The 23896-nt window shown below is 41.7% G+C and overlaps 1 protein-coding gene and 1 long non-coding RNA gene across 4 annotated transcripts in view; one reads left to right on the plus strand and one right to left on the minus strand.

The window, feature by feature from the left end:
- The window catches only part of NAA25 (N-alpha-acetyltransferase 25, NatB auxiliary subunit), a 115025-nt gene extending 96397 nt beyond the window's left edge, over positions 1 to 18628 (minus strand). Inside the window, exons 1-4 of one of the 3 annotated variants that reach the window (XM_036354353.1) lie at positions 18471 to 18628; positions 6650 to 6735; positions 5492 to 5630; positions 4050 to 4168 (exon numbers count right to left, since the gene is read on the minus strand). In XM_036354353.1, coding sequence (XP_036210246.1) covers positions 4050 to 4168; positions 5492 to 5630; positions 6650 to 6735; positions 18471 to 18528 — 402 coding nt within the window. In that variant the 5' untranslated portion in view covers positions 18529 to 18628. The remainder of the gene's footprint in view (positions 1 to 4049; positions 4169 to 5491; positions 5631 to 6649; positions 6736 to 18470) is intronic. The other 2 variants (XM_036354354.1, XM_036354356.1) reach the window with 2 other exon arrangements.
- Positions 17872 to 20956, plus strand: LOC118678543. The gene is made up of 4 exons (XR_004974936.1): positions 17872 to 18112; positions 19469 to 19537; positions 20004 to 20100; positions 20838 to 20956. It is a non-coding gene; the product is annotated as an uncharacterized LOC118678543 (long non-coding RNA).
- Positions 20957 to 23896: the final 2940 nt, after the last annotated feature.

Here is a 23896-nt window from a genome sequence, read left to right on the forward strand (position 1 = left end):
GCATGCAGGAGGGAGCTGATCGATCACACTCTCTCATCATTGATGCTTCTATCTCTCTCTCCTCTCCCTTCCTCTCTGAAATCAATAAAAATATATTTATAAAATAAATAAAGTAAAATAAAACCCAGTATTTCTAGAAAATACTGCAATACAACAAACATAGTCCAAATAGAATACCAAAGCAAACACAAAATTTGGGTTATGAATGTACATCAGTAAACAAACTTTACTAATGACAAGATACTAACCAGTTATAGTAAAACAAATAAACAAAGAAATCTAGACAGTATATTTAAAACTTAAAATTAGAAAAGATTACTGACATAATTGAAAAATTTCTTAGATCAGGAAAATAATCAGGTTCTTTGAAGACACCATTAATTAGAACTGAACCCTTTCATTGTGAAATATACAGTATACAAATACTGTACTTAAAAGCAGGGGCATAAAAAGAAAGAGCGCCTGGCCGGTGTGGCTCAGTGCTTAAACATTGATCTATAAACCAGGAGGTCTAGTTCATTCGATTCCCAAATGGGGCACATGCCTGGGTTGCTGGCTCAATCCCCAGTAGGGGGCATGCAGGAGGCAGCCAATCAATGATTCTCTCTGATCATTGATGTTTCTCTTTCTCTCTCTCTCCCTCTCACTTCCTCTCTGAAATCAAAATATATTTATAAAATAAATAAAGTATATTTATTTACTTTATTTATTTTAAAAAGAGCAAAATAGATCCATTAATATGTAACAGAAGATTTATCCATAATTAGCCAAGTAGTAATCAATGCTATGAACTCCATCAGCTAATAATCACAGTTACTTTCTTTTTTGTTTTGATCTTTTGCCTATCTTCAATCCACTTTAAAAATTTCATGGAGCTTCTATTAAGGAAATGCCTATTCCTGCCAAGGAAACAAAGATTGTGTCCCAGTCTCAAAGACACTTAAAAGCTAGGGAAATATAAGCCCTGGCCAGATAGCTCAGTTGGCTAGAGCATCATCCCAATACGCCAAGGTTGCTGGTTCAATCCCTGGTCAGGGCACATACAAGTAACAAGCAATGAACGCATAAACAAGCAGAAAAACAAATCAAATGTTTCTCCCTAAGGAAAAATAAAATCAACCAATGAATCATAAATAAGTGGAACAACAAATCAATGTTTCTCTCTCTCAAATTAATAAAAAAGTAAAATAAAAGCTAGGGCATTCAAAAGGAGTCTGAAGGAGTAAGGAACTAATGTGTATATATTTATACTCTTCTCAGAAGAAAGAGACCTCAAAGACACTGTGGAGGTAGAATGAAGATGACCTGGAGACAAAACAGATAGAGTAGAAGGAGAGTCCAAGATGGTTTGAGGTCCGTACTTCCAACACCAAACTCAGTAGGAATGGAATGTAAAGTGTTAATTGTACTTGATTATTTGGGGAAAGAAAACATTTTTTAAAAAATATTTTTTATTGATTTTTTACAGAGAGGAAGGGAGAGGGATAGAGAGTTAGAAACATCGATGAGAGAGAAACATCGATCAGCTGCCCCCTGCACACCTCCTACTGGGGATGCGCCCACAACCAAGGTACAGGCCCTTGACCGGAATCGAACCTGGGACCCTTCAGTCCGCAGGCCGACGCTCTATCCACTGAGCCAAACTGGTTAGGGCAAGAAAACATTTTTATAATGACACGCAAAAATAAAAAGAAATAGGATATAAAATATGAATTTTTAATATAAAAGACAAATTGTCATGTCCACACCCTATCTTACAGACACTGATATTCTGCTGATACACAAAACTTTTGAAGATAGACGAGTCTGAAAACCATGGCTATAAACTGGTGACTCAGAGAACCAAAATGTCATTTACAGAAAAAGGAAAGTCTAATCACAATGTGAATGACTAGAAACTCTTCATTCAAGGGGATTTTAAAAAGTACCTGCCAGAGATGTCACTGGGGAAGTAGAAGTTTTCTGATTCTCTGGCTTCCTCCCTTACCTCCACCAGTTTATGAAAATCATTTATTTATTTAACAAATATTAATTGTGCAGATGCTATTCGAGGAGCTGAGGATTCAGCAATAAACAAAACAGAAGCCCTCACCTGCATGAAGCATGACATTTAATTTGTAAAATACCTATTACCTTAGACTGACATACTGCTTTCAAAATAAACATACATATAAGCTAAAAAAACTGTAACTACCATAAATAGCAACACAGGTAGAATAAAAATTAAGCCTTCTATTCTAAAACATTTAACACTAGAGAACTCCATTCTTTCAATACATGAAACTAGAATAATGCAAAAGCACAATATAGGTAAAACATATTAAAGAACTGTAGTTGTAACCTGGGCAGGTAGCTCAGATGGTTAGAGCATAGTCCTGATATGCCAAGGTTGCATGTTCGATCCCCAGTCAGGGCACATACAAGAATTAACCAATGAATGCATAAATAAGTGGAAAAACAAATCGATCTTTCTCTCTTTCTCTCCAATCAATTTAAATAAATAAATAATTTTCCTAGACTCTGAAAATTTTTTAAAAATTAAAAAAGGAACTGTAATGTTAAGCCACATTGAAACAATATCTCCAAAAATCAAGATACAAAACTGCCTAACCAGGTGACTCAATTGGTTGAAGACTGTCCCATACACCAAACAGGTTGGGGTTTGATTTCCAGGCAAGGCACATGCCTAGGTTACAGGTTGGATTCCCCATCAGACATGTATGGGAAGCAACCCATTCGATGTTTCAGTCTCACATCGATGTGTCTCTCCTTCTTTCTTCCTCTCTCTCAATCAATAAAAACATGTTCTCAGGTGAGGATTAAAAAACACATACATATATATATATTTAAAAACTTAGGTAAGCACATAGAAAATAAATTTTAAGGATTTATATTAATATAGTATCTTCCACCCTCCCTGATTATTGTAACTTGATATTTAAAGAATAAAAGGTGGTTCTCAACCTTCCTAATGCCGCGACCCTTTAATACAGTTCCTCATGCTGTGGTGACCCCCAACCATAAAATTATTTTCGTTGCTACTTCATAACTATAATTTTGCTACTGTTATGAATCATAATGTAAATATCTGATATGCAGGATGTATTTTCATTGTTACAAATTGAACATAATTAAAGTATAGTGATTAATCAGAAAAAACAATATGTAATTATATATGTGTTTTCCGATGGTCTTAGGTGACCCCTGTGAAAGGGTTGTTCGACCCCCAAGGGGTTGCGACCCACAAGTTGAGAACCGCTGGAATAAAACAAACAAAAACAAGTAAGAAAGTTCTGCCTTCAGAAAACATTACACCCACAAACAAGGCATTTTTAAAAAAAATACTAGCTTGGAATAAAAAGTAAGGCATGTCAATTCATTAAATAAAAAAAGTACTAGCTTGACATCATAACTCTCTATGCATGGGTTTATCAGTGCAGGTCTCATTTCTCGGAGATGTCCGCTTTACCCATCATTAGTCCAAACGTGCACCAATGAGGCTCCTTCACAGGAATACAAGGAACACCTAAAATGTGCTAACTGGCAAAAAAAAAAAAAAAAAAAGAACAAGTATCCCAAGCAATGGGGATTCCCCTCACACCCCACCCCCCGTGGACTTAAAAATCTCATCAGGCTATAAATAATTACAAATTAGATGTAAACTTAAAAGTTACTCTTTCTATGATCTGTTCATTTTTTGCTCTGAGATTTCTGCCCATTTTCTGAAACTGTAACAGCAATCTGTTGCAGGCGAAGTTGAAGCCAACTTACCAAAACCAGACAAAACATATACCATCAGGCCACAAAAGAGGAACAACCAAATTTCCCCCAAAGAAAACATTTTTAAAACTTGAACAACAGCTTATTTTTAAAAAACACAAAGAAAATAATTGGCTGATCTCTACACACAAATACATAATTCAGTTCTACAGATACATGTAACTGTGCACATGTGCATGTACACACACCACTGCAGTTAAATCACATTAAAGAGACTTTGATCCCTAATAGTAAATCCCGCAGCCCAGGATGTCTGCAGATCAAGTTACCTGTTGCATTTTCTTGTATTCGCCCACTCTGGCATAGGCCATGAAGAGGTGAGAGTGATATTCCTCACTACTAGGAACTTTCTTCACAGCTGCCTCATAAAGTTTTGTAACTAACTCCGCTAAGACAAAGAGAAATAAGATTTTCTTTCATTACTGAAGTATAACTTAAATCTTAACAGCATTTAATTTTTTAGATTAAGTTCAACATTGAGCAAAACTAATCATTCATTACTCAGAAAAACAAATGTGGTAAAAAGTTAAGGAAAAGCAAGAGAGTAAAAAATATTTAGGACAGCAAGTATCTCCTGGAAGATAAACGGGGACATGAGATTGATGAGGAACACACAGGAAGTATTCTTAGTATTGATAATACTCTATTTCTATAAAGTTGAGCAGTAAGTTCATTATTCCACATCAAACTGTTTAGTGTTATATCAAATATATTCTTCTATAATATGTATTAAGAAAAACAATTATTATTTCACAATAAAATATTCAAGAAATCAACAATTAAAAGCTTTCTTACAGATGAAATGGCAGATCTTCTAGAATATGCTTAGAAAGAATTTAGCAAGGGGAGGAGTATAGATAAAATTGATCATGTATAAGTTATTACGGAAGATGGGTAATTAATACAATGGGATTTATTATGCCACTCTCTGGTTTTGTCTATATTTGAATTTTTATATATTAGAAAGTGAAAAAAGTGGCCTAGGCAGTGTGGCTCAGTTGGTTGGGCATCGTCCTGTGCGTGGGGGATGGGATTGCCAGTTAGATTCCTGGTCAAGGAGCATGCCCAGATTTCAGGCTTGATCCCCAGCAGGGAGCATGAAGGGGGCAGCCAATGGATGTTACACTCTCAGATGAATGTTTCTCTCCCTTCCTGTCAAAAAAACAAACAAATAAACAATAAAAATATATATATATTTTTTTTTTAAAAAGCGACCCCAGCCAACGTGACTCAGTGGATGAGTGTCGACCTATGAACCAGGAGGTCATGGTTCGATTCCTGGTCAGGGTCAGGGCACATGCCCAGGATACAAACTCAATCCCCAGTGTGGGGTGGGCAGGAGGCAGCTGATCAATGATTCTCTCTATCATTGATGTTTCTATCTCTCTCTCCCTCTTCCTTCCTCCCTGAAATCAATAAAAAGATATTAAAATTTTTTATTTAAAAAAAGGGTGATAAAAGGGTAACTCTCCCACTTAGCAAATCGTAATGCCACAAATAAAACTCAAGTCCTCATTTCAATTCAAGGATCCTAATATACTGGAAAAAATTTCTGTCTACAGTCTTCAGAAATCATGGTTAATGCATTATTTTACCTTTGCCATCCACTCAAATCATGAGTGAGAAGCAAATCAGGCAAATAGAGAACTCAATCAGAAATAACCAAAAACTTAAGCTCAGGTTTAACACCAAGGAAAAGAAAGAAACTTACGACGATGCATCTCCCGGTAAAGAATAGTCAGTGCCTGCAGCGAGTTATCATCTGTGGGTTCAAGGGCTGCCACCTCCTGTGCCAAGGTAAAGGCTTCCTCTTGCTTCCCAGTTCTCTGTAATCCAATGGCCTTTAACACCTGACAGAGAGAAAAGACAAATCAGGTTGAAAAGGAATGAAAAGGAACCATAGAAAGCCAATTTGAAACCACAAGATGTAAGGTATATCTAGACTGTTAATCAACTAAACCATTTTACTAAAAAATGAACAGATCAAGATTCTTTCCTAGCACTAGCCAGTTTGGCTCAGTGGATGGAGCGTCGGCCTGCGGACTGAAGGGTCCCAGGTTCGATTCCGGTCAGGGGCATGTACCTTGGTTGCGGGCACATCCCCAGTAGGAGGTGTGCAGGGGGCAGCTGATTGATGTTTCTCTCTCATCAATGTTTCTAACTCTCTATCCCCCTCCCTTCCTCTCTGTAAAAAATCAATAAAATATTTAAAAAAAAAAAAAGATTCTTTCCTATTTCAGCCATGTTAAGAATGCAAGCCCTGCCCTGGCCAGGAGGCCCAGTTGGACAGACGTCATTCCGATAGGCCAAGGTTTTGGGTTAATCCCTAGTAGGTGAACATACAAGAGGCAACTAATGAATGCATGAATAGGTTGAACAACGAATCAATGTTTCTCTTTCTCTCTCAAAAAGCAGTAAGTATGTCCTCGGAAGAAGAATAAAGAAAAGAGAGCCCTAGTCAGTTTGGCTCAGGGATAGAGCGTCGGCCTGCGGACAGAAGGGTCCCGGATTCGATTCTGGTCAAGGGCACATACCTTGGTTGCAGGCTCCTCCTGGGCCCTGGCCCTGGTTGGGGCAGGTGTAGGAGGCAACCAATCAATGTGTCTCTCTCACATCGATACTTCTATTTTCCCTCTCTCTAAAAACTCAATGGAAAAAAATCAATGGAAAAGAGAGAGAGAGAGAGCAAAACATCGCTTAAAAGACTGTGAAAATAATTAGATAAGTTATGTTCAAACTACTCATGGCATTTAAGTGATCAAGAAAATATTCTGAAAATTACTAAAGAGATTAAATATCTTTCTCACTTAAAGTCAAAAATACAATATATAACACAACAAATGTTAAGTTCAAGGGCAAATGAACTTACCTTAGCACAATGAAGATCCTTATGTTTCTTCAATAATTTATCTGCTTGTTGAATTGCCATTTTATTATTACCATTATCAAGATAATCTATAAAAACAGAAATTATGATAGTTTATTCCTGCAACAACAAATATGAAAAATGCATAGGCTGGTATCAAATGTTTCAGAAAGTATAATAATTCCGTATTAAAAACATCATGGAAAAACATACACACATTCATGGAGCTCTGGCCAGATAGCTCAGTTGGTTAGAGCTGCATCCCCATATGCCAAGGTTGTGGGATCGATTCCCAGTCAAGGCACATACAAGAATCAACCAATGGCCCTGGCAGGTATGGCTCAGTTGGTTGAGCCTCATCCCCTGCACCGAGGCCACCATTCAATTCCCAATCAGGACACATGCCAAGGTTTCAGGCTTAATCCCCAGTGGGGAGGCATGTAGGAGGCAGCCAACTGATAGTTCTCTCTCTTCCTTTCCCTTCCTCTCTCTCTAAAACCAATAAAAACAAACATCATAGAGCTCATTTTCACTCTAAATGACTAAGATGGTCCAAAATACCACTTTATATCCCTACAGCCATCTCTCATCCAAAAGCACTATAATCAGCTCTATTAGTCCTTAATGAAGATTCAAACATATTTATATGATAGATGACGTTAATATTTTTACCTATGATAAACAGGTTTAGTCACCCAAAAATTAAATTTTTTTTTAAAAAAATAACCCTTTCTTAGTACCCAAGCTTTAAATTTTACCAAATAGACAATGTTCCTTGAATAAAATGTTTAATGAGTTATACTTACTTTACCACAAAGTATAATTCTCTGAATTAGAAAATAAGATAAAGTTTTACCTATGGGAGGTGGGGGAAAATGGAAGAGAGAAAGTCCAATAATACCAAGAGTGGGCAAGGATGCAGGAAGAAAGCACTTTCAAATACTGGTTGAAACTGAAACTAGCAATGACTTTGAAGAACAACTAACGTCTAGTTTCCATAAGCTATGTATCCATTCCTAATCTTAAGGAATAAGGGGACCCATTATAAAATTGTGCTAAGGGGAAAAGAGCAATCTGTTATTATTCAAAAGTCTAACAAAAGCAAGATTTATTTCCAGATGAGATGTACAAGAAAATGAGAGATATTTTAAATGGGAAATGGTAGCTGTCAATTCTAAGTATAGAATAACTAAACACAGGCCAACCACAACCTACTATACTAATTTCAGATCCCTCTTTGCATATCAAGGTCCCATATCAGCATAGAGGCAGAGGATGAGGCATAAATAACTCAAAATAACCTATTTTGCAACAATGAGAGAGCAAGAACAACTCTCATTCATTGCTGGTGGGAATGCAAACTGGTACAGCCACTTTGAAAGACAGTTTGGTTGTTTATTTAAAAAGCGAACATGCTCTTACCACATGATCCAACAACTGTGCTCCTTGGTATCGACCCAAATAAGCTGAAAACTTACTTCCACACAAAAACCTGGACACAATGTTTAGAGCAGCTTTATTCATAATTATTAAAACTTAGAAGCAACCAAGATGCCCTAAAATAGGCTAATGGATAAACAAACGGAGGACCGTCCATATGATGTAATATTACTTGGCAATAAAAGAAAATGAGCTATCAAGTCACATGAAAAACATGGAGGAAGCTTAAATGCATATTGCTAAGTGTTTTAAAAAAGCCAATGTGGCCCTGGCCAGGTAGCTCAGTTGGTTGGACTATTGTCCCAATACACCAGGGTTACAGGTTCAATCCCCAGTAGAAGGCACATAAAATAATCTACCAAAATAGGCATAAATAAGTGGAACAACAAATTGGTGTTTCTCTCTCTCTCTCAAATCAATAAATTTTTTATGTATTTTTATTGATTTCAGGGAGGAAGGGAGAGGGGGAGAGGGATAGAAACATCAATGATGAGAGAGAATCATTGATCGGCTGCCTCCTGCACGTCCCCTACTGGGGATCGGGCCCACAACCCAAGCATGTGCCCTTGACCAGAATCGAACCCAGGACCCTTCAGTTGACAGGCAGATGCTCTAACCACTGAGCACACCAGCTAGGGCAATAAATGAAAATTTTAAAGGCCAATCTGTAAAGCCACATACTATATAATTCCAACTATGTGACATTCTGGAAAAGGCAAAAATTAACACAATGAGTGGTTGCCAGGGACTGAAGGAGGAATGAATATGTGGAGCACAGGGGATATTTAAGACAGTGACACTATTCTGTATGATACTGTGATGATGGATACATGTCATCATACATTTGCCAAAACCCATAAAATGTACAACACAAAGAATGAACCACAGCCCAGCTGGCGTGGTTCAGTGGTTGAGCGTCAATCTATGAACCAGGAGGTCACGGTTCGATTCCTGATCAGGCACATGCCCAGGTTGTGGGCTTGATCCCCAGTATGGGGGCATGCAGGAGGCAGCCAATCAATTATTCTCTCTTATCATTTATGTTTCTCTCTTTCTCCCTTCCTCTCTGAAATAAATATCCTATATAATAAAACCCTAATATGAAAAAATACCCTAATATGCAAATCGACCAAAAGGCAGAAGGGCTGGTGGAACGACTGGTCCCTATGACATGCACTGACCACCAGAGGGCAGGCGCTCAACACAGGAGCTGCCCCCTGGTGGTCAGTGTGCTCCCACAGGGGGAGTGCCACTGCTGGCAAGCATAGCGGTGGTGGGAGCCTCTCCTGCCTCCGCTGCAGGCGGACGGTAAGAAGCGAGGGGTCCCGGACTGCGAGAGGGTGCAGGCCAAGCTGAGGGGACCCCCACCCTACCCCCTATACACAATTTTTGTGCACCGGGCCTCTAATATACATATATATGAAAGAATGAACCATGATGTAAACTAGTAAACTATGTACTTTAATTATTAATAAGCTATTGGCTCAGCTACTTTAACAAATATACCACATTAATACAAGATGTTAATAACCCTGGTATATTGGTAGAGGGGAAGTTGTGGGGATATATAGGAACTCTCTACTTTCTGCTCATTTCCTGTAAACCTAAAACTGCTCTAAAAAATAGTTTATTGCCCTGGCCGGTTTGGCTTAGTGGATAGAGCATTGGCCTGTGGACTGAAGGGTCCCAGGTTCGATTCCGGTCAAGGGCACATGCCCGGGATGCAGGCTTGATCCCAGTGTGGAGCATGCAGGAGGCAGCCCATCAATGATTCTCTGTCAACACTGATGTTTCTCTTTCTCTTTCTCTCTCTCTCTCTCTCTCTCTCTCTCTCTCTCTCTCTCTCTCTCCCTTTCGCTCTGAAATCACTAAAAATATTTTTTTAAAGTTTATTAATAAAAAATAAATTTAATAATAATAATAAAGTTCAAAATAATAAAAAGCAAAGATTCATTTCTAGAGCAGGAAAATGAGAAATGTTATAAGTAGGATAGAGGGTGGTAGTTATCAATTCTAAATATAGAAAGATAACTGGACACAGACCAGTTTTTAATCTATTACCACTATTCACTGTTCATCAAAGCAGGTCCCAAATCAGCATAGGGATAGAGCAGGCATGCTGGGGTCCAACCCCAGCAGGTCCAGGGGTCCCCAAAGGTGTGGATGGAGTCGGCGAAGAAGGAATGACACGGAGACAGTGTTCAGTTGATCAGCAGCCTAGCCAGGATCTCCAGCCAGGATCTCCAGCCAAGTTCTGGTCTGGATCTCCAGAGAGGTTCTGGTTAGGATCTCCAGCCAGGTTCTGTGTCCATGTTCTCTTGCTAGGTTCTCCAGGTTCTCCAGCCAGGTTCTGTAGCCATGTTCCCTCGCTAGGTTCTCCAGCCAGGTTCTGTCCAGGTTCTCCAGCCAGGTTCAGTTACCAGGTTCTAGTCAGGTTCTCTTGCCAATTTCTGTAGTCAGGTTCAGTCCAGGATCTTTTGCCATGTTCTCTCGCTAGGTTCTGTCTCTAGGTTCTGAGGCCAGTTTCTGTCCAGGATCTTTTGCCATGTTCTCTCCAGCGAAGTTCTTCTGTCTCTAGAGAACGTTCTGTGTAGGTTCTGTGCCTAGGTTCTGTCTCCTAAGTTCTGTGTGTCTGTTCTGTGTTGTTACATCTGTATTTATACCAGTTGATTCCAATCCTATCAATCTCTATTCCAAAGGTTAGGGCGTTTCTTATCTCCATTCCAGGGAGTAAAGATTATGTAGCTTAAGCATGATTGTTCGTAGTTAAAGTGATTAATTACCCGCCTGGCACTTAGTTAAGAGGTTTTATTCCCTCCCTAACTTCAGGGGAAAATCCCTACCTGGGGAAACAACCTTTCTCAGAGACCTTGGTTAAAACACATAGTGCCAAGAAGGTGAGCAAACATATTAAGAACAGTATGCCATATATGCCAGGTCCCTTGAAACAGCAAGCATGGACCGGCTCCCGGCACAGGCATAGACAACTCAAAATAATCTATAGTCGTGGTGGCCTAGAGTGCTCTGAATAACAGAAATAGACTATCATTTTACCTAATGGTTTCAATTTTTCTCCAATAAATATATTACTAAAACCTTTGACAGCCACATAAATACATGAGTTTCATCTCTTTAGTCCTCAATGCACTTAATATTGGTGAGCACTAATAATGCTAGGTAAGAAGATTAAAAAGAAGCCTTACTCTGGAGGAAATCACAATGTAGGAAAAAGAAGTCAAAAAGAGTCTTATTGTGAATGGAATCACAACCTATAAAGGAAGATCAAAGACTAATAGGTAGAGAGATTGGAGAATCAAAGAACTCTAAAAGCATACAATCTTGGCCTGAATACCCAGCATGTAATACCAGTTTTCTTAAATCCTTAGCTCAGCTAATAAGCCTTCATTTGTCCTTTACAAAATATGACAGAGATAAACTTCAGCTCAATAAATGACAGTTCTTCCTAAATACTTGATGCTGACCTCATGCCGAGTCAGTTCTAAGTTACTCCTGACTCAGTCCTAAAAGATCCAGGTTTACAGAACATATCCTGAAGCCTTCTCAAAGAGTAGACATCTTTGATGAGACGCCATATCTGAGATCTGCTCATAAATGGATCAAGCCAGAGTCAGGACTATAAGGACTATAAGGACACTGAACTTTTCCCTCTGTAGCTGGCAAGGCTCTGAAATTGTTGTCCCTATCTGCCCATGCCCTCTCCTCTGGAAATGGTTTCGATTGCCCTCTGCTGAAGGGGTAGGACTGGATGACCATGTCTAGACCATGTAATTGTAGCCCAATGGGGTGGACATTTGACCCAAGCTGGATAAATCAGGTTTCTTCCTGATAATCTGAAACTGCAGCACTGAAAGCTGGACTCAGAAAGCTCATTTGGAAAGCAACAAATATGAGTCTGAGATTACCAGTAGCAGCTCAGGAATTTCCATTTTTGAAGGAGCCTTAGTTAGGGATGCAAGTTAGTTGATGGGGAATGAAGAAAAGGAGTTATCTCTTGATTCTTCACTCACATAACATTTATAAAAGAAATTAAAAAAATTCGCCCTGGCTGGTTTGGCTCAGTGGATAGAGCGTCGGCCTATGGACTAAAGGGTCTTGGGTTCGATTCCGGTCAAGGGCATATGCCCGGGTTGCAGGCTCAATACCCAGTAGAGGGCGTGCAGGAGGCAGCTTATCAGTGATTCTTATCATTGATGTTTCTGTCTCTCTCTCCCTCTTCCTTTCTCTCTGAAATCAATAAAAATACATTAAAAATATATTTTTTAAAAGAATTAAAAAATTTCAATTATCTTTATCAAAAAATTGGGGGAGGGGAAATGCAGCGCTGATTAAGCTCTAGCCACAGCTTGGTATGGCCACAAAGCCAAGATGTTGGGCCCTGAGTAAATTAATAAGCAGCGAAAAAGTAAAAAATTTTAAAAAACAGCCTGAAGAACCAAGCAGAGAAAAGAAGACACACAGATAGAAGCAGACATGAGCATCTGAAAAAGAAGCTTCAGATCCTAACAGCTTTCCAGTTTCCATGAGGCCCTGAATCACTGCATTCCTGCCCTGGGCTCCCACAAGGGTTTATGGCAACCCCCCTTTATCTGAGCTATCAGTGGGTTTCTGTTTCTTGCACCTGAAAGTTTTAATTGAGACACTCCAGCACATGCAGCCTGCCATCAGGCTCCCCTTTCCTGGATGCCTCTCTTAATGACTACTGATTAATTGGTTGCTGAGTCTTTTGGGAAAAGTTTATTTTCATTTTACATTACTGATTCTAGAATATAAATTATGTACCCCTTGGAGAAAACAGGCCAATAAATATGATATGTAAGTCTGTTTTTTAGTAAATCTTTTTAAAACTAACTTAAGGGTAATTGTGATTTGACCATAAAGATTGGTGTTGTTCCCTTAATAACAAGAGTAAATAAAAATCAGCCATACACAAATCATGCAGAGGAAACAGTAAGATGATAGATCAGTTAAAGCAATGTTTTCCAAAGCATAGGTACCAACGCAACCGAAGTGTTTTTAGGTGGTCCTTGCAGACAGCACTAGTAATACAGTGAGAAAGTTGATTTCTTTTCTATTATTTCCTTTATATTAAGGAGGTAGTCTCAGTTTGGTGTCAGCCTACTACTTCTTTAATAGTTGCTAATGTCTTTTGTTCACAAGGAAGGAACAGATCTTAGATTCAGTTTCACAAGTATTAGACCAGTGATGGCGAACCTTTTGAGCTCGGCGTGTCAGCATTTTGAAAAACCCTAACTTAACTCTGGTGCTGTGTCACATATAGAAATTTTTTGATATTTGCAACCATAGTAAAACAAAGACTTATATTTTTTATATTTATTTTATATATTTAAATGCCACTTAACAAAGAAAAATCAACCAAAAAAATGAGTTTGCGTGTCACCTCTGACACGCGTGTCATAGGTTAGCCATCACTGTATTAGACTCTAGTTAAGACTTTTAGTTCTGTTTTTATTGTACTTTTTTTTGTTAATCCTCAGCTGAGGATACTTTTCCATTGATTTTTAGGGAGAGTGGAAGAGAAAGGAAAAGGAAGAGAGGAATATAGATGTAAGAGAAACACATCGATTGGTTGCTTCCTGCATGAGCCCTGACCAGGGGAGGAGCCTGCAACCAAGGTATGAGTCCTTGATTGGAATCAAACCCTGGACCCTTTGGTCCACAGGCCGACGTTCTATCCACTGAGCCAAACCACCTAGGGCTCATTGTACTTATTTTTGTGGCTTTGTTGTCTCAGGGCAAGTGACAGGGTTCCCATTAATGGCAATGATTTAGATTTTTTAAAAATAAATTTAAGTTTAAAAATCTATTTAAAGAAAAATATTACATAAATAATAATATAGATAAAGCTAAAATAATCAGATTAGGTAAAAGAATGATAGAAATTTGGGAAACACTATGTCAAGTCATTGGCAACAGACTATCAATTTTGCTGAATGAGTGAGCAAGCCACTTTCCTGGGTCCAACAGAAGCTCCTCTTCCTGGAGAAATAGACAGACAGCTGCAGGCCCTGACACATGCAGCCTACTGTCTACTTGCCCTGAAGAGGCCCCAGGAATAATGTGTCCAATCCTACTTAGGGATCCTGACAGTAGGAAAGGGATCAGAGCCTTGCAAATAAAGAAGGAAAGGCTTTAAGTTCTGTGTTCTTGCAGCTGCCCTGAAAGTCTCCAGAGCAGCTGAAATGACAACCTGCAGAGTTTCCACTTCCTACAAGAGCTTCAGAGACTAATAAAGACATTGCGCCAATTTAGAAAAAGGCTGAATATAAAATAGCTCCATAGTTAAAGTACAATGTCCTTTGCTTAAAAATCCTAAGTGTTTATGAATAGGAGCCTAGCTTTTACCAAGAATACAAATGGTAAGTGAAACATGCTTTCAGTCAACAAGCCTTTAATTAAATGTGCAAGATGAGGAGGGGGATGTCAAATTTTAAAAATAAAAATGTCTCCTTATTGAACATCTCACATCCTACATTTGCCCCCCATTTAAGTTATTTCTCCACACAATATTCAGAGCTATCTTTAAAATAAATTTCCAAATCCTTAGATCCTCACATGGAACCAGCTTCTTTTATACACTCACTCTCTCCATCCTTCTGTCTCTACCTGGAGTTTGGCCAGGCACCGAAGGGGAAAAATGTCCTAACTCACCAAAGAAGTGATTATCAATCAGGAAACACAGCTGGTAAATATGTTACACCTGATCCAGACTAGACTGCAAACTAGTAAAACAGTTTAAAACAAGGATCTTGTACCAGAAAAGTGAGAGAGAGAGAGAGAGAGAGAGAGAGAGAGAGAGAGAGAGAGAGAGAGAGAGAGAGAAAGAGAAAGAGAAAGAGAGGGAATGAATGAATCCTAAAAACTGGAAATATTTTCTCTTTCACATTTCTCTGCTTCTATTTTGCAATTGCTGACCCAGCAATTCCTGTATTTGGACCATCACTCCCACCACTCCCCTTCCCTAACCACTACTAGTAAAAACATTTAAAAACTACGAATAATGGTAGAAGAAAGCCCTGTCGTACCAGAGTACAAAATTGGTTGAGAACCACATAGCACATGAGAATCATTTTAGCAAAAGGAGAATGAATAATAAAGCAGGTGTTCTAGTAAGACCATGGGTGATTTTCAAAAACCAAAAATGCAACGCCCAAACTTGCCAATTTATGAGTAATAAGATGCAGCCTCAAGATGTTTCAACTAATCACATTTATGCAGAGAAAAACTATTATAAACGTAGATACTAGAATGTAAACTCCCCACATCTCATCCCACCACAGTTTCACAATTATTCACCCTTACGGCCCTATCCACTTTTACCCCAAACAATATTCAGCAAGAGCTTGAAGACCGTCCAACAGTTGTAAAATCCTAAAACCTTGGCAATACAAATAGTGCTATACAAAGATAGTGATGCTGCTGAATCTGAAATCTATAAAGGCCTGGACTCTCCTGTGAGAATGCCTGTGTTCAAATCCAGTTCTGAGCAGGCTAATCTCTGGCCTTCAGTTCACAACCACAATACCTACCTAGTGGGACAGCACACACATAAGCACTCCATGCTGACAGCCCTTGAACTTGCGGATGGTGGGCAAGCACCACCATGATTGAGCTGTTCACTGTCCGCTAATGAATGTCTGAGTGCAAGAAATGATAGTGGTTTGGGGCACTAATGTATTTAAACACAAGAGCAGGGGCTGTACCAAAGTCTGAAGGTCAAAAGTCAACAACAGTCTGCACCCTTTCTTTTCCTAGTCCTATCAGTTTATATTAATCGCCTTGGAATTCCTAAAAAGCCTCTTCTAATCTTCTTCCCACATAACGATAATAAAAGCTACTAATTCTGTCTTCACTTTTAAGAATATGACATGTCACTTCTGGTTAACATATCCTGATGTTTATCCATGTGAAATGGACAAGGTTTTTCTTCTTGGATAGTTCAAAACACTATTAATTCTAACTGACTTATGGGGCACCAAAGGCATTTTCTTTGGTCCTGAAGAACAATTGTGGAAATCCAATTATTCTTAAAAATATTGAATCTTGCTTCTGGGGGAAGACTTTCACTGCATGTTCGCATCATTTGCCTTCACTCAACATTCCAACTAACTTGATTTGGGAGAGAAGAGGCTTTAGTTTGGCAATTAACAATGCTTCTGGTTCCTTTAATTGGCAAGGAGTTGATAAAGTGAGTGATAATACTATTTTTGGAAGATAAGTAACTGCCCTTTAGAGAACAGGGGGACGGGGAACAGGGGGCGAGAAATGCCAATTCTCAGACATAGCCCCAGATCAGTCTTAAGAACCGGTAGAGTAATAGAATGTTCCACTGGCAAGATGGCCCCATTGAAAGTTGTAAGGAACTGCAGAAGGCCGAGTATGGGCAGGTTTATTAAGACAGTATGGACTTGAACCCGGGAGACCAGAGACCCTTTCAGAATGCCAATGAGGCGGAAAACTCACAATGAAACGAACGAAGATGTGACTTGGCCATTTTCATCGTTCTCAGAGTGTGTTTTCTAACTACATAACTGAACGAACAGAAAACAGAAGCCCATGAAAACCTACATGTCTTTTACCAAAGACAGCCATTTCTAATGTATTATAACTTAGGAATTATAACAAGGATGACGATATGCCCCCAAAAAGTGTTGAATCTTTCTAGTTAAAAAATAAAAAGTCTGCAGGCAGCCGCTGCACAGAACTGTAAGGAGCCACTTACGGCCAACCCTGGATTCAGTTCTTGCCCTCAGTCGCCCTGGCAGAGTTCATCCTTGCCCTTTGAAAATGTATCCTGGAGGGCTTGAGGGTGCCGCCTTGGGGAAGTGAAAATCAGGGGCCTGTCTCCGCCGCTCACCGCCTGCGTGGCCTGCGTGGCCTGCGTGACCTGCGGCAAGTCAGTATCTTCAGCTCAAAGTGCGGTGGTTTCTAGCACAACCGTTAAGAGGGTGAGCCTGGGACAGTCCACAGGGTTCAGGTCCTCGCTCCACCAAATGTGAGCTGTATGACTTCAGGCATATGAGCACATCAGTAAAGTCCCATTTCCTCATTTATTAAAAAAAATGCGGGGGGGGGGGGACAGATTGGGAAAAAAACGACCCACCTCATGAGAGCGTGTGAAGATTAAATAAGATAACCCATATAAAAAGCCCAGGGCAGTGGGTGACATAATGAGTGGTCTACACACATTGGCTATTATTACTGATCTCACAGGATTCTTCTTGGAATAAATGAGATGTGAGAAGTAAAGCATCACACAGATGACAAAAATAAAGCAAGACCAACTGTGCCAGAAACACTGTTACCCCTTCTCCCCCACCCCCACCCCCCCAAAAAAAGTTAAATGATCTCAGCCATTCGGAGAAGCCTCCATTTAGTAACATCCACGCTAAAAACGCGAGCTAATTTTGCAAAAACCGCTGACCTTGAAGCCTTCTTCACCATTAACTGAGACAGACCACGACCATACAACCATCTGAGAGGAAAGGAACTGCCCAAGGGCCCACCACTGTCCAATTACTGAACATGCCCGTTACCGAGAAGGCGCTTCTCCCCGACCCAAACCTGTGCCTCTCCACAACCGGGGCGGCCGGGTGACATCCAGGTCTGACAAAGCCCGGGGCTGAGGTGGGCGGTGAGGATGGAGGGGACCCACCGCGCACAGGGGAAACCGGCCAGGCTGCGGGAGGGAAACGCATGCCCTCGCAGCAGCCCCGCAGCACCCTCCATCGTCAACTACCCGTCTCTTCACCGCTACTTGGGGCCCCAGACACCCCCCTCCAAACCCGCTCGCCGCCCACGTGTGCCCAGAGCAGCTGTTCCTCCACCGGAGACCTCGCCATTGGGAAGCTCGGATCGGGCCTGTTCTGATTCGAGCGGGGTGACCTTGTGTCAGACCCCTCCCCTCTCCGGACCTCTTTCTCCGTGGACACCCAGCGCAGCTCGTTACACAACCCCCCAGGCCCGGTTCCCGCAACTGAAAAGTCTGTACGTGAGGACTATCCCCTCAGCCTCCACCTGCGGGGAGATCTCGGGGCTCCCTTGGCGCGGCCCGAACAGACGCAGCCTACGGGCAGCGCCGGTCTCCGCGAGAGGAAGTGTCTCCGCTCTGCCGACCCGCCGCTGCCCCGACCGCGCCGCGGCCACCTCGGGGCTCAGGAAGGCCCGCCGGCGCCTACGCGAGGCCCGCGGCTGCGGCCTAGAGGCCCGCGCGGCCCGCCCCCGGCGCCCGCGGGCCCCGTCCCCGGACCCTCAGCGCCCCTTCTGGGCCTTCGCCCCGGTCTCGGTAGCCTTCGGCAGCGCTCGGCGCTTCCGGGCGGCGGCCGGGCTGGCCACAGGCACTCACCGTAAATGGGCCGGAGGCGCCTGTCGTTAGGGTCCTGCACATGGCCCCGTGTCGCCATGATGACAAGCGCAGAACCACAGTGCGCACGCGCGGGGCAGGCCTCCAGGAAGGGGCTGTTAAAGGGCCAGTGCCGATCTCGCTCGCCTATCGCGATGGGTGGCGACCGAACGCACCTGCGCGGAAAGCGGTGCTACCTCGCACCCCTGTTCGGAGAGTTGCCCGTTCGATAGAAACTTCCTCTCCTTTTTGACGGTGGAGTCAGCCTCGCTAAAGGCGGCTGTTGCTGTTGAAATCCCTTCCGAGTCGCCTCCTGGGGCGAGAGGACGGGAAGGGAGAAACTCGGTGAAAGTCAGGGCTCAGCCGCTCCTGCTTATCCTATTTATCCTCCGTGCTGAAGGACCAGTTGGACTTGTCTTTGATTCATTGTTGGGGGACCAGGAAATCCTCCGGGAGAATGAGTTCCAGATCCCTTCACGGCTTTCTCGGGGCTCAGCCAACTAGGAAGCACCTTAGATGAATAGCAATCCAGTCCATTATACTTCAATAAAGCTGGAGAGGAAAAGTAACTCAGCCAGTATGCATGGCAAGCGCTTCAAATATATTATCTCTTTAACACTCCTAACAACCCTCGTACCTTCCTAGGAGGTGGATATTGTTATCTTCCTTTTTCATCCGTGGGCTTAGTTATTGAGTGCCTTAGTTATTGAGTGCGTATAGTTATTGAGTGCCTGTTGTGTGGCATGCTCTGTTGTAGGCACGCAGGGTGCATCAATAAACAAATAGGCAATCTTTGGTGGAGTTTTACTTATAATGGGGAAGACAGACAATTAAATGAGTAAAATAGATAGATGTACAGGTGGGCAAAGTAGGTTTACAATTGTGAGTACAGGTGTTAAGGCTATTGTAATAATCATAAACTGCATGTCTCCTCTCTCTCTCTCCCTCTCCCTTTCTCTCTCTCAAATCAATTTTAAAAACACCTTTTTTTTTTTTTAAAGAAAGAATAATGAAGGTCAGGAGCCTCAGGTAAGCTGACCCCAGGATCACCTGGAGATGGATGTGGCCAGGTATGACCAGGCTCAGGTTGAGCTTGCAAAAGGGAGAGGCGGGAGGAGACCGGGCTCAGGTTGGGCGAGGAGGAACAACGCTTGTTCATCGTTGGGGCAAATGAGAGAGCCAGTGAGTCACCTGAGTTTCAAAAGTTTCCCAGAATGGAAAAATACAGCACCTGCAAGGGGGCCCAGGGGGGCTCCTGGCCAGGACTGTGGTTACTCAGCTAAGTTCTTAGGTTACCTTTGTTGGCCTGCCACCCGCCCCCCCCCCCCCCCCCCCCCCAGGAATGCTGACAGGCTCAGCACCCGGTTCCCTAATTTGGCAGGGCCAGAGCATTATGGGCCTACCTAACAGAGGCCTCTAGATATTTGAGTCACCGTTCTGGGTGGAATATATTTCCCTCCCCACTGAAAGCCTGTTCGGCATCCAACTAGGATGAATTGGCCTTTTTCTTTTCCCATTCCTACCCCTTGTCCTCAGAGCCTAAGGCTGAAGCAGTGACCTGGCTCCGGGCCTGTCCTTACCTGCTCCCTGAGAGACAGCTTCCACACCCTTTGGCAGGCATGAATCATTTCAGGTAACAAATGAGATGACCCCACCCCACCCCAGGAAGCCAAAAAACCATTTTTCTTGCTGTACAATTCAGAACTCAGAACAATGAGAGCTGACATGGGAAAATGCTTGGAATACAGTAGGTGCTCATTAAATGATGCTTTCCATTTTCTTGGCTTAGAACGGAGGTACGCCCTTCATTCTTGTCCTGTTTGGTGGCAGATTTGCTCTGGTGAGAAACCCTCTCCATCAAGGGCAATGGCACCCATAGGTGCATTGTGCCTGAATAGCTGGGGACACAGGGCGGATGCTGCATTACCTGAATATAGTGACTGTGGGTATCTCCACCCGATGACTTTTCTAGTTTTTGTTTTTCTTTCCCATCTTCTGCATATATTCCTATCTAATCCTAATAATCCTCCTAAGAATAAACAGAACTGTGTTTCATAGTTTTTATAACTGATTTCCTGCACTTTTGACAGTAAAATAAACAGCAACTCTGACTCTGAAATCAAACCAGATTTAGATCAAAATCTGGACCCTGACATGTATCAACTGTGTGATCCTAAGCAAGGGACTTAGTTTCTGCATCTGTAAAATTATGATACTAAAAGGACCGACCTCATAAGGTTGATATGAGGAATAAATTCTGTGGTTTATGAAAAGAAACAAGCAGAAAGAAAGCACTCAACAACAGTTACGTACCATTACTATTTTTAATATTAGTAATAATATTATTACTCCCTTCTCTTAAAACTGCAGAAATCACCTCCTGACAAATCAACATACAATAAGTGCTGGCAAGGATGCAGAGAAAAAGGAACCCTCGTTCACTGCTGGTGGGAATGCAGACTGGTGCAGCCACTGTGGAGAAAGGTATGGCGTTTCTTCAAAAAACTAAAAATGGAACTCCCATTTGACCCAGTCATCCCACTTCTAGGACTATATCCCAAGAAAACAGAAACACCAATCAGAAAGGATATATGCACCCCTATGTTCATAGCAGCACAATTTACAATAGCTAAGATTTGGAAACAGTCTAAGTGCCCATCAGCAGATGAGTGGATTAGAAAACAGTGGTACATCTACACAGTGGAATACTACACTGCTGTAAAAAAGAAGGAATTCTTACCATTTGCCACAGCATGGATGGAACTGGAGAGCATTATACTAAGTGAAATAAGCCAGTCAGAGAAAGATAAATAGCACATGATCTCACCCATTTGTGGAACATAATGAACAACATAAACTGATGAACAAAAATAGGACCAGAGTCATAGAAGCATCAAACAGACTGTCCAACCTCTGAGGGAAGGCTCGGGGGGTGGAGGGGGGGGGTGGTAAAGGGGTAAGAGATCAACCAAAGGACTTGTATGCATGCATATAAGCATAATCAATGGACACAGACGGGGGTGGGAGCGGCTGGGGAGAGGTCAATGGGGGGAAAAGGAGACATATGTAATACTTTAAACAATAAAGGCTTTAAATTAAAAAAAAAAATCACCTCCTGATACTTCAGGACACCAAGGAAGGAGTTTCCCCAACTGATTCGTACCCTGGGAGGAGTAATACCTTGGAATCTCCCTTAACACTTAGCATAAAGTAAGCCAGAAGAACAAAGTGCAGAACTAAAGGTAGACAAGGCAGAGAAACATAGAACTGGGAGCTAAGAGTTCAGGAGAACCAAGGTTATGATCTTAGTTTGCCCAACAATTGGCATTGTGATCTTGGGTCTCATTTTCCCCATCAGAAGAGAGGGTGGATTCCCAGTCCCCTCTACCTCTCAAGCGCCCCTATGTAGTCTTTGTACACCCTAGCACTTCCAATTATTTCCACTAGGTGGCATATGAATGCCAAATTGCCCAGGCTACTTTCCAAATCAGAAATTATCTGAATTTAATAATTTTTAAAATTTTTTATTATTTTTTTCTTTACTGATTACGGTATTACTTATGTGTCTTTATCCCCGCATGGCCCCCCACCCCCCACCCCACTCGTGCCCTACGCCCCTGTTGTCTGTGTCCATTGGTTAGGCTTATATGCATGCATACAAATGTTGATCTCTCCCCCTTTAATTAATTTTTTAAAAAACATACCAGCCCTAGCTGGTTTGGCTCAGTGGATAGAGCGTCGGCCTGTGGACTGAAGGGTCCCAGGTTTGATTCCAGTCAAGGGCACATGCCCAGGTTGCAGGCTCGATCACTGGTGGGGGGCATGCAGGAGGCAGCCAATCAATGATTCTCTCTCATCATTGATGTTTCTATCTCTCCCTCTCCCTTCAATAAGAACTCAATAAAAAAATATATTTTTTTAAAAAACATACCAGCCCTAGCTTGTTTGGCTCAATGGATAGAGTGTCAGCCTGCGGACTAAAGGGTCCCAGGTTCGATTCCAGCACATGCCTGGGTTGTGGGCTCAATCTCCAGTAGGGGGCGTGCAGGAGGCAGCCAATCAATGATTCTCTCTCATCATTGATGCTTCTCTCTATCCCTCTCCCTTCCTCTCTAAAATCAATAAAAATGTATATAAAAAACATACCAAATATGAAATATTTGTAAGCTATCTCTATAATTTTTAGTTTATCTTTTTTTTAAATATATTTTATTGATTGTTTACAGAGAGGAAGGGAGAGAGACAGAGAGTCAGAAACACCGATGAGAGAGAGAAACACCGATCAGCTGCCTCCTGCACATCCCCTACCGAGGATGTGACCGCAACCCAGGTACGTGCCCTTGACCGGAATCGAACCTGGGACCCTTCAGTCCGCAGGCTGACGCTCCATCCACTGAGCCAAACCGGCTAGGGCTAGTCTATCTTTTTTTAAGTATATTTCTTTATTGGTTTCAGAGAGGAAGGGAGAAGGAGAAAGAGATAGAAACATCAATGATGAGAATCATTGATCGGCTCCCTCCTGCACGCCCCCTACTGGGGATTGAGCCCGCAACCCAGGCATGTGCCCTCGGCCGGAATAGAACCTGGGACCCTTCAATCCACAGGCTGATGCTTTATCCACTGAGCCAAGCCGGCTAGGGCTAGTTTATCTTTATTATTGAAAGTATTACAGATGTCCCCTTTTTCTTTATAATTTTTATACTCAAGATTATTGAGGTGTTTGTTTGTTTTTATTGATTTCAGAGAGGAAGGGAGAGGGAGAGAGAGATACAAACATCAGTGATGAAAGAGAATCATTGATTGGCTGCTTCCTGCATTGGGGGATCAAGCCCAAACCTGGGCATGTGCCCTGACCAGAATGGAAGCTGGGACCCTTCAGTCTGCAGGCTGACTTAGGTGGGTACAGGAACAACGAACATGATAACCATGAAGGAATCTGTGGTATCTGTCCTGGCCAAACCGGCTAGGGCTATTGAGTTATTATTTACATACCATAAAATTCATCCATTTTAAGTGCACAATTCAATGATTTTTAGTACATTTTACAGAGTTTGGCAACCATTGCAATAATCCAATTTTAGAACATTTCATCAGCCAAATAATATCACTCTATAAGCTATAATTTAAAAAATTATGAAATGTTTCAAAATCCGTAAAAGTAAAGAGAATAATACCCATATTTACATATCACACAGATTTAACAAATGTTAACATTTTGCAAGCATAGCCTTTTAAATTTAATTTATTGGGGTGACATTGGTTAATAAGATTATATAGGTTTCGAGTGTACAATTCTATGATGCATCATCTGTATATTGCATTGTTGCCCACCACCCAAAGTCAAGTCTTCTTCCATTATCGTATATTTGATATTTGGACAGAGAGTGGCCACAGAACCAGGGCCTCTGACAGGTAATGGTATTTATCCA

The sequence above is a fragment of the Myotis myotis genome, unplaced genomic scaffold (genome assembly GCF_014108235.1).
Source record: "Myotis myotis isolate mMyoMyo1 unplaced genomic scaffold, mMyoMyo1.p scaffold_m19_p_20, whole genome shotgun sequence".
Lineage (NCBI taxonomy): Eukaryota > Metazoa > Chordata > Mammalia > Chiroptera > Vespertilionidae > Myotis > Myotis myotis.